The 12054-nt window shown below is 40.3% G+C and overlaps 1 protein-coding gene across 1 annotated transcript; it reads right to left on the bottom strand.

The window, feature by feature from the left end:
- Positions 1-3905: 3905 nt before the first annotated feature.
- Positions 3906-11393, bottom strand: LOC118514000. Its single transcript, XM_036060441.1, has 6 exons — positions 11064-11393; positions 10833-10981; positions 5515-5759; positions 5014-5410; positions 4205-4283; positions 3906-4139 (listed from the first exon to the last, which is right to left on the bottom strand). Exons 3-6 carry the CDS (start codon positions 5651-5653, stop codon positions 4101-4103), a joined length of 654 nt encoding a protein of 217 aa, XP_035916334.1. The 5' UTR covers positions 5654-5759; positions 10833-10981; positions 11064-11393; the 3' UTR covers positions 3906-4100.
- Between the last annotated feature and the right edge of the window lie 661 nt (positions 11394-12054).

Genomic DNA, 12054 nt, shown 5'->3' with positions numbered 1-12054 from the left:
AAGTAGTTGAAAGATCATTTCTTTTGCGATTGTTCCCATAATTTTGCTATTTTTGCCGACCTGCCGAAATTAGGAAGACTGCCGAAAACTGGAACAGTTTACTACATAAGACAGGATGTTTGAGAATAAATTTGACTTGTAATTCAGACCTGAACGGAGAAGCTTGTGCGTTTCATTAGTACAGTTTCTTTTACAGATCCGGTAACGCTTCACTGTTGTCTTCTCTACGGATGTTGGTCCCGCACTTTTTAGGTGTTCCCCTTCTCCGTCGGAAGAATAAGGCGAAACTAGCCAGCCTCGGTCCACGGTTAAATACTTCTTCTGGTCAACAAGATTAAAAGGTTAACCCGCTTGACCGCGAAAACTGGTCCTTCCCGTTGTCCAAATACTGTGTTAACTGATGCGCGAGTCCGTCGTCAAAAACTTCTCCTGGTTATCCCTGCAGATCTAACAAAGTTAAAGGAAACCGTGCGGAGGTTTCAAATCAACCATTCCTTCGCGTGGTCGGTTCAACAACGGTTCGTTATCGAGCTAACAACGACGCTAAACCTACCGCTACGGAAAATTACAGATTGGTCGAAAACCACCCCTCTCAACACCCTTCATGCTAAAGCGGATGAATGGCCGTTCCACATCAGATCCACATTCCTCTTACAAAAAACAATAATGAAAAGCAATTGCCCACTATCTAATTAATACCCGTGCCCCGATGCAATCGAACACATCACGTAACATTCCGGCTCAACTAAACACCTATTTAGCAGACGCAACGATATGTAATGGATTTTAAATGTGAATACAACCACGCAAAAGAGTCTGAGATAATGTCATTTACGAAACTATGCAAACACATGTTTTTTTTTTAATAAAAAATAAACTAGAAGAGATTAGAATATGGAGCGATCTGATGGCCGAGCTGACAGCGGTGTTGGTCTTCACCCGGCAGGACCGGGCTTCAAATGCCAACCGGACCGCCTCCCCGTACGAAGGGCTGACTACCTTGCTACGGGTAAAATTAAGTCACAGAAAGCCAGAAATGGAACACCCGAGACCTTTCGAGGTTATAGTGCTACCGAAAATGAAGAAGAAGAGATTAAATTGATGTTCTAGTAACTTGTAGACAATAACATTAAACAAATTTTGAAGAAGAGTTATAATCTCACACACTTTTATACAAGTTGATTTGGCACATGCAAAATTGGTCCACATAGCATTATTATACGAACAGTTACGGAAAATATTTTACTCTGCTATTGTAATGGCCTTAAAAGTCGTGCAAAAATACACCATAAGTATTTTATGAATGTAAATATATTTTTAAATTCATTTAGTTTAATAAACGTTTAGTTTCAAATATTTTTAGTCTTTTTGATATCGCATGTATTCATTCCAGTTTTTATGACTTACGGCATTTTAATAACCTTTTAAATGATGTATTTGTATTGAAAAAACGACACAATTGAGCAATTATTTAAAGGCAAATAAATAATAAAAATATGAATAAAAGTTGGCAAATATCGATCAAACATTGCTTTTCATGGCTGCAGAAACTCGGAAACCTTGTGTAAAAAAAAGACCATTTATTTTTCAGAAAGGTGAAATGTAGGGGGAGGTTTATTGGAAAAATATAGCAAAATTAATCCAAATGCCCAAGTCGGCTAGGCACTCGTCGTGAAAAAAGGGCTATAGAAGCGTTGGTGCAATCGCATTCAAACAAATCGCACTAGCTGGAGTATGATACTAATTTTACAAATACTGCTAGTCTCACATACCCATCTAATGTTTATTTTTACTAACAATATTAACCCAGCAAAGTTTTTATCACAATAAGAATATTGCTATTCACCGATTACACTCAGTCCTTCTGATAGCGATGTAAGGGGTAATATGTTCAACAATTTACTTTACGCTTCTGTAGCTATTTATCAAGAAGAGCTCTTAGCCGAATATGACAGTGCTATGAGTTTTGCTATATTTTTTCCAATATTTTGTAATATTTTACCTTTCCCAACAACAGACTACTTTATTTTTAATGTAGGTTTACGAGTTTCTGTACTCACATAAACCTAACCATGTCCGATATTTTTCCATATTTCGCTTTGCAGTATCTATTTCTTGCACTGCTTGCAGGAATTGCTTTTTCAACACCAATACATCATTTGAAAACAAACCTTTAAAACTGCTTTAAGTTATAACAAATTGGAATGTAAGTTACGGTACGTGGCAGTTACCCGAAACCAGCAAGGGCACTTCACGACAACACCTCACCGACCCAAACCGAGAACGCACAGCGATGGGAACCGCGCAATCAGCAGAATCAACGAACGACGAGTTTGGCGAAATCAACGACAACAGCGATCGTCACAAATCAGTTCTTCCTACGCGTCCGACCAATATAGTCGTAACTAATAAAATCACCCCTTTTTCAAAAACTGTACTCGAGGGGGATTTTCGTAACTTATATAATTGCGATACCTAAAATACTAAAAACTCAAATATTAAAAAGTAGTATCTCTGCCGCAAAATCTGCTTAATGGTGAACCAAAAACTTAAAATAAAGTTATTCTTAAATATTTTTACATTTATCTTTATCTTATCTTATTCTAAATATTAAAAAATATCTTAAGCTGATTGTGCTTTTGTACAATTTTTAAAGCGATTGCAATAACAGAGAAACATATTCTCCGTAGGTGCTCGTATAGTTATGTAATATAGAGGAATTTTTGGTATGCCAACTTGTATAAATTGTGTAAATATTTGATTCTTTAAAATATGTGCTTTTTTATTCTCTGCAACTTACTAGAACATCAATTTAAACTATATCTTTTATTTTATTTTATTAATTAATGATGACGGACCGATGCCGTATTGTCACTACCGCATGTGGTGAAAGTGAATTAAACTCGCAAAAAAAAAAAACAATTAAACAAAATTAACAAATTTAACTAGGCATTTCCTCATAGTTTTTGCCATATCCCGGGCATGCTCGGTTAACTATCTCTTTTAGTTTTTGTTTTATTCAAAAACAACACAGTCTTCTTGTGTCTGCCGAGCAAGTAACAAGTGCGTGCATCTGCCTGTCCCGAGAGACACTCGGCACAATACCAGAGTGTATTGGTGTTAGTGAGATCAGCAATCCTGGAAAGTGCTGGACCCTACGGATCATACGGATAAAGTGAAAAGGCAACCTCATCCAATTGCGGCCTGGCGGACAGTTAGTCCGTGTGCAGGTCGATAACAATGAAGAAACGCTAAAGAGCTGCGTGTCCGAAAGCAAATCTCTTTAGCTGCGTGTCCGAAAGCGGGCCACCCGCCCGCTTGACAGGATGTCGCGCAACATGCAAGCTGAAACTCGAGGCTGAAAGTCATTTAAGTTTCAGCCTTCTTGAGTGACCGGGCGTGAGCGGTGAGCGTACTCGGCACTCGTTCTCACCATATTCTCATGCTCTCTTTTTCTTTCCTTTCGCTGTATTGGATACTCCCCGCTCCAAGCACAGCTGTTATGGATATAAAAGAACAATTCTTAGAAACCTAGTTGCAAGGAGCAATTTGCGATGCAATCGAATGTTTTATTCAGTATGTTTACCAGGGTAGCGAACAACCAGCCGCTAATCAATCAGCGTCTGTCGAAGAAAAGTTGGATCGAATTCTGATCACATTAAACCACATGCAGCTAAAGTTGGATGAAAATACGAAGAACCCCCGCGACACGAAATCGCGTATCATCTTTGCTTAACCATTGCTTAACCATTGCTTAAAGGAAGATGCTCGTTAAGCAAACGTGCAACATCTTTTTGAGTGACCGTGAGTGATTTTGAGTGCTGTGAGTGCCTTTCCCCTGTTTCTTTCATTGCTGTTATTCATATTGCTATTATTTTATGTTTTGAAGAATTTAAAGAATCATATTTGATTAAAACAACTTATTTATTCACTTTACACATTCAACACAATATAATTGGCCCAAAATAACACATTTAACTATGATTCGGCGGGAATTCAATTTCGATATAACTTCCGTGCCATGGGGCAGTTCCGAGCCGTGGAGCCGTTCCGTGCTGTTCTGGGAGCAATGAGAGAAGCCGGGAAGCAAATTAAGGATCCTAGGAATAACGTTGGCATGTTGATGGGATGGCTGGAAGCTAGAAATAAGATCGAAATTACGTTGAAAATCTGTGGGAATCCGTTAGAACAAAATGCTCCTCACCTCACTGCGATACTGCGGTACTGCTGCCGTTGTTTGCAGCCAGTTTTCCAGCTCGGAACCATGTTGAAAGTTGTCTTTCCTGTTGAAGGAGATACGAGAAGCAGAATATTATTGAAATACTTAGCATTAACGGTATTTTTGCAACCAAAAAACATCTTTTTACACCAATTTATTCTGCCAGAAGTTCCGGTGCTGTCCGCTGCTGTCAAACTCAATGAAACAATTAACCAAGGTTGATCAACGTATGACAGGGTTGATAGAAACCTAAACGTCATCGTTGTTGATTCAATAGTCTGAATTTAATTTGCAAGGAATTTTCAACTGAAAAATCAAATTTTAATGGAATCAGTTAACATGCACAGCTATGTTAGTAAATGTTGTGCACGTTAGAAATTTATTTTCACAGCTTCTTGCAAATTATAGTGATTTATCATTTATCATATTTATGATTTATCATTTATTTCCTCAACTAGAGGTCTTAAAAATTCCTCCAAGCTACCCGGTTTTTTCGATCCTCCAAACGTTCCAACAATCATTGCTGGCTGCTTTAAAAGTTCAACAATTCTTATTTGAATTGGCCAAAGCTGCTTCCGGGAACTTTTAAAGAGTGGAAGTCCATCAATAGAGACATCCACCGTAAATGCGTCTACTTCTGGAACAACGTTTCTGAGAACAGAAATATATTCTAAGTTTTCAAATTCCAAATTATCTTACTCCGTTTTTGTATAGTATTAATTATATGAATCTTTTTCTGGCTATTAAATTCAAGATAAATTGTAAGAATAATTAACAAATTTAAAAAAACTTACTCAAAGTATTTTTCAAGAACATTTTCGATGCCATGATACCATAATTGGCCACCTTGTATCGGTTTAATAGCAGATCCAATCTGCGTTGGTGTTTTAAGAAGCGTTCGTTTTGTTTTAGGAACTTTGGCTTTGAAATATTTCCTTAAGATGGCAAGAAAACCTTCAATTAGGAAACGGGAAGCACGACCCTGTATCACTAGATGCACAAGCGCATCTTTCAAACTCAAATTTTGCATAAATGAGTACGGGTCCTTGGCATCAACAATTTCTTCAGCCGGATCATCCATCTCCTCGATTCCTTCATTGTTCTGGTCAGTAGTATCTGAAGGTGTTGCTGGACTTTGATGTACAGAACTATATCTTGTAAAAAGCGACTCAAGATCCTGTTGTGAGACTTCTGAAAATTAAGATAGTTTGCAAATGATAATGAAAATTGAAAGCTTACATTAAGTTTATCTGTTAACTATGTACAAGAAGCATTTCTAAGTATTTTTTACTTACCCACTCCCAAATCCGGCCAAACAGAAGTCGAAACAGTTTCTAGCGTGATGTTTAATTCATCAACACTTCTTCCGGCTTCCTCCAGCAATCGATTTCGCTTTTGGTAGAAATTCCCTGTTTGCTTTGAACGCTTAGACATGATGATTTAATCTGAAATAGTTTAATATTCAATAAAAAAGAACTAAATACTGTAAAATAGCCAATCTTACCTCTCTGGAAGTTGTTTTTATCGAACTGTCACAACACTGAAACCAAATTATTATGCAAAGAAGAATCGACAGTGAAGCACTAGAAGAATACTTGCGAATAAACAGTGAACTTGAGAAAAAAACAATCAAGACAGGCGGTGAGAAAACAAATAGTCGTACGACATTACAGTTTATGGACCGCTGAGGTAGTTTGTATCATAGAGGTAGGGAGAAGAGCTTCAAAATTGAGTGATTTGAGAGGGGTTCTCATATTTTGTACCGCTAGAACGTATCCAAAACGATGAGTGCAGTGGTCACAATGAAATGCCAACTGAATGAGTAGTGGACTATGTGAGAGTGCGAGAGTGTGAGCCGAGCGCAAGGCGAAATTTTTCGAACACCTTAACGGAACGAGCGTTCCGGAATGGAGAGGGAAGGAAGTATCGAGGTGGAGTGTGAGGGTAGCTTATGCTCAGGAAGAGTATTCGGCAAACACACTATTGGTGGAAGCGTTCAGACATGAAGTGGGATTGCGGAGTGCGAGTAAGTTGTGCGATCGCTCGAAAGTGTGGGTCAGGGGTAGCGAGAGGCATCAAAATGAGTTACTCTCTGTCATGCGGGGAGATCGATGTTGGGACGCTGTGACGGCTACAACCGATAAACCGGCAGAGAAAGATTTGGACATGCGGGCATTGTCCACCATCTTGCTCAGCTTAGAAAAGCACAACTACAGCCTTGTGATGGCCACTACAGCTAAGGAAGTTTGGGAAAAGCTTAAAGCTGCGTTTACCGATGATGAAGTGTTTAGACGTATCTCTTTATTGCAAGAGCTTGTTTCGTTCAAATTAGACCAGTTTTCTTCGACCGAAGCATATGTTGATGCAATTATGTCCACGTGTCATAAGCTTAAGGAAATTAGCTTTGAAGTACGTGATATTTGGGTTTCGTCAATCCTGCTGATGGGATTACTCAAGTACTATGCACCTATGGTAATGGGATTGAAAGCATCCGGTATGGCCATTAAGGCAGATGCGATAAAAATGAAAATCTTGCAAGAAGTGAAAACCACGAGCAACAATGTTGAAGAAGCTTGCTTTAATAGAGGTAACCCTAACCTGCGTAGAAAAGGAGCTGCATCAAGGAAAAGCACAGCAGAAGTTACTTGTTGCAAGTGCCAAAAGCTAGGTCATTTTGCGATTAATTGTCCTGAAAAACAGAAGCACAGGAAAACCCGTAAAGGACGTGCGATGATTTCTGTATTCGCTATGGGTGATGTGCATGAAAGTTCATGTTATTTCGACTCAGACGCAAGTTCCCACATGGCAAAGTCGAGTGTTGAATTCTTGGAGAAGCAAACCATAAACCATGAGATTTGCACGGCGAACAAATCCAGCATGAAAGCTACTGCGAAGGGCACGGTTAATTTAAATTGCCAAGAAGGACCTGTTGACCTACTGAACGTCTTAGAAGTGCCAGACATAGCGACAAATTTACTGTCCATAAGTAAGATTTGCGAAAATGGCTTTAAGGTTATGTTTACAGATCGTAAATGTGACGTGCTTGACGAAAATAGAGAAGTTTTCGCATCGGGTGTTGCTGAAAATGGATTATACCGTTTAAATGATAAAAAATCCAAAACCTTTATAAGCAAAAAAATATAAGCACAGACGATTGGGACATTTGAATTTCCAAAGCATTCAGAGGTTGAAAGGCATGGCAGATGGAATTCAAATTAAGCATAGTCAAATGTATACCTGTGTAGCTTGCATCGAAGGCAAACATGCACGAAATTCGTTTCCTACAATTAAGGAAAGGGCCAAAACGAGATTAGAGTTGATTCACTTAGATCTATGCGGTCCATTTGAAGCTGTGTCAATTGGTGGTTCCAGATACTTCATGACTTTTATAGACGATGCAACACGTAAAGTATTTGTGTACATGCTCAAGTCTAAAGAAGAAGCAAAGGAAATATACGAGAAGTTTAAAGCGATGGTACAGCGCCAAACTGGTCTAAAGATAAAAATACTCAGGAGTGACAACGGCCGTGAGTATGTAAACGCTAGTATGAAAGCGAGTTTTGAATGTGATGGAATATGTCATCAAACGAAATAAACATATACTCCAGAACAAAATGGAATCGCCGAGCGGATGAACCGGACCATCGTTGAAAAGGTGAAAAGCATGCTTAACGATGCAAAGTTACCGAAGAGATTTTGGGCGGAAGCAGTTAACACTGCGGTTTATTTGATTAATCGGAGCACAAGAGCACTGAAAAATATCACTCCAGAAGAAGCATGGTCTGGTAAAAGACCATTTTTGGGACATCTTAGGATATTTGGCTCAAGATATTTGGTGATGGTTCATAAGCCAAAGAAAAAACGAACAAACCTCGATCCGAAATCTCATCGATGCATTTTTCTCGGATATGCCCAGAACACGAAAGGATTTAGAGTATTCAACACTGTTACCAACGAAGTAATAATAAGTCGTTATGTTATTGTCGTTGAAGAAGGCCAATGTGAAGGGTTCGGAAAGAAAGCAACAAAACCAGTTGAGTTCCTTGAAATCGTTTTTACTGAAGGACAAGAGGAGCCAAATAACGCATGTAATAATCCGATTGATCTTTCACCACCAGAAGACGCATCACATTGTACAGCGGAAGATATCCCGAGTGTGTGTGATCAGAGTAACTATACACTACGGCGCAGCGAAAGGAAGCTTAAGCTTCCAAGCAGGTACAATAATTATGTAATTAATCGCAAGTTTGTTCCATCATCCAGATTGGAAAATGAACCATAGAATGTTTCCAGTGATTCGGAGTATACGACACCAGGAAGCGAATCTGACGGGGCGCTGACAGATTTCTTGCACCAAAATTCTGGGGACGATCCGAAGAACTATACCGAAGCAATGTCGTCAGAAAATGCAGAAGACTGGAAGCATGCGATGGATGAGGAGCTGAAGTCGATCGAAGCAAATGATACATGGTCGTTGGTAGACCTACCTCACGGGCGAAAGGCGATAGGCAGCAAATGGATCTTCAAGACGAAAAAAGATGCGGACGGAAATTTGTTGCGATACAAAGCTCGTGTTGTTGCGCAAGGATACAGTCAGCAGTTTGGCACTGATTATGATGAGGTGTTTGCTCCAGTAGTGAAACAGACAACTTTCCGTGTACTGATGGGGATTGCGGCAAAGAGAGGAATGGTGGTTAAGCAGTTCGATGTAAAAACCGCGTTTCTGTACGGTAATCTAGACGAGGAAATCTATATGAATCTATCTATATCTACATGGTGTGAAAGTAGAAGAAAACAAAGTCTGTAAGTTGAAAGGGGATTGTACGGATTAAAGCAAGCTGCAAGATCGTGGAACCGTAAACTCGATGAGGAACTAAAGCGTCAGGGATACACAAGTTGTTTAGCAGATGCTTGTTTGTATAATAAACGATGTTCAAAAGATTGGTGCTATGTCTTAGTATACGTAGACGATTTGATAGTCGCCGGAGAGAATATTGAAATGATCGAATCATTATTTGCTGGGTTGCAGAAATCATTTGAAGTTGAAAAGGATGAGCGAGGAGATTATTTCATTAATCAACACACTTATATTAAAGAAGTTATTGCGTGGCTTATCCAATGCAAAATCCTCTAGCATTCCGATCGATCCAGGTTACATAAAGAGAGAAGAAGAAGAGTCAAAGGAGCTTACGGACAGTAAGGAGTATCAGAAGCTGATAGGCAAATTGTTATATATTGCGATAAATACTAGACCTGATATATCTGTGACAGTATCTATACTGAGTCAAAAAATAACTAGACCCACACAGAGTGATTGGTGTGAACAAAAGCGAGTAGTGAGATACTTAAGGGGAACATTGGCCTATCGTTTGCGATTGAGTGAAAAAGGAAGCAATAGTGGAATTATTGGATATTGTGACTCAGATTGGGCCGAGAACAGAATAGATAGAAAATCCAACAGTGGATATGTTTTCACAGTAAATGGAGGAACGGTCAGTTGGGCTTGTCGAAAACAATCATGCGTGACGTTATCAACAGCTGAGGCAGAATTTGTAGCATTATCAGAAGGCATACAAGAAGCAATATGGTTGAAACTACTTCTGAAGGATTTAAATGATGAACAGTCAGTTGTAATTAACGAAGATAACCAGAGCTGTTTAAAATTGCTAGCGGGTGTAAGGTTGAGTAATAGAACAAAGCATATTGCTACTCGTTATCATTTCAAAAACGATCAAATTAAGAAAGGAGAAATTAGGTGCATGTATTGCACATCGGAAGAAATGATCGCGGATTTATTAAATAAACCATTGGCTAGGATTAGAATGCAAAAACTTACAAACATGATAGGATTGTCTGCGTTAGTATCAAAATAACAATATGCTGAGTGAGAAACTTGCGTTGAGGAGGAGTATTGAGAATAGCCAACGCAAGTCAAGAAATGAATTAAGGATTTAACACTTGTTTTATAGCAAAGCACGAAGATAAACGAATTGTACGATAGGATACGAATACGAATGATACGAAATCACTACGCCATCACAGCGAAATCCACAGCCATGGTTCGATGGTCGACAAACGTCGCTTGATCCGTTTCAGATGAGCTGGGAGGAAGTAGCAGTGATGGATTCCGATATCCTGCACCGAGAAAACGATCTCCAGATACAGATAGTAAAACTAAAGTCGGAGAGGCTTCAAGTGAGTGTTTTGCAGTTGAACGCGTAGCGAGTTTATAGCGATGCCTTCGATCGTGCCGAGAGTCAACGTGGGCACACAAGGACGACGACAAACCCAGCAGATTTGCCTCAGCAATGTCTGATGGATTCAACACGCATCCTCAGCTCTCAGCCCACACATCGAACGCTTCCGACGTGGAAGCAGAGTCAAATATACTGCCTGCGTTAAGACGGAGGGAGATGTAGATCGCGAAAACAGTGGGGTGTAGACGGTTGCAGATCTATACACCATCAACTGCTACACGATACGGGATGAAACCGAACCAGTACTCCGGCCTCGACTGCGCCAATACCCACTGACGTCGCGTGAACACCAGCAAAGAGGGTAATTGTGAACACCCATTAGTCCACTAGCGGAGGAGTCTTACTAAAATACGTACCTGTGGTTGTATTTGGCGACAATAAGGCCGTGAAGACGTGCGCGTTTTTTATAGTGGTTCAACGGGAACGTCTATTGAAGAGAGTTTGATTGGGGAACTGGATCTTAAAGCGACACCGCATCCGTTGTGCATCAGAGGGACCGGTGAGACTGAAAAGGATGAAAGTCGTTCAGTAAAGGTAGCACAACAAATAGCCAGCGTCGACAACACGATGAGAAAATTTACGCTTACAAAGGTACACACTCTGCAACACCCCTCGTTACCTTCACAATCGTTCTCAGTAGATGCTACGTCTAGAAAGTATAAGCATCTGGAAGGTCTGAAGTTGCGATCTTTTTCCGACGTGACACCGCGAATTCTCATCGGCATCGATAATTGACAGCTAATGGGTCCATTTGCATACGTCGAGGGAAGGAAACAGGAGCTAGCCCCCATCAAAACCCGCTTAGGTTGGATCGGCTTCGGACCGTATTCCAGTGGATCCTTGCGGCAAGACGCAAACGTTTACGGCTATTTCCACATATTCACACGTGAACCAATATCTAGGTGAGGCCCAAACGCCACGAAAGATACCTTCAAAAATCGATGAACGAGCATTACCGTAAGAGGTTCGAATCATCGAAGCGTAAAGTGGCTTCGAAATCCGTAATCGGATGGATACGTTGCAACAGGGGACTCGAACGGACAAGCGTGCGATTTTGTGCACGGGCGCCTTGACTGGGGAGTTTCTAGGAATGTCGTGGCGAGTTAGTGATCGCGCTACAAACTTCATCGGCGCGACCGATGTCGTCAACCTCCAGCCATTGACGAAGGCACCCATCAAAACCTGCCCTAACGACGAACCATTTCTTTGAAATTCCAAACCAAAATCATCCGATGGAAGAGTTCGACGATAGAGAGGTAGTCTTGAAAACCAGGTGCTTTTTTCGAAAGCGTCACAAGTGCTAACAGAAAAGTTACGGGTAAAGTGAGTTGCGGATTATATACTCACCGTATTGCGATGAGACAAGTGGTTTAAGCGCGTGAAACCATTAGCACCAGGCTAGACAGGCGACAACACAAACGGGGTGCGGCTTCCCACATAACCTCCTTACGACCACAAAGTCTGATATAAGTCGGTAGATTTTAGCTTGTACTGACTATCCGACTTTGTGGTCTTAAAGGAAAATTGGTTCCGAGACGTGCTATTTTATCTCATGTCGGCAAAAAAAAATTATGGGAG

The sequence above is a fragment of the Anopheles stephensi genome, chromosome X, assembly GCF_013141755.1.
Source record: "Anopheles stephensi strain Indian chromosome X, UCI_ANSTEP_V1.0, whole genome shotgun sequence".
Classification (NCBI taxonomy): Eukaryota; Metazoa; Arthropoda; class Insecta; order Diptera; family Culicidae; genus Anopheles; species Anopheles stephensi.
Note: the sequence above shows the minus strand (reverse complement) of the source record. Positions and strands in the feature narration are given on the sequence as shown.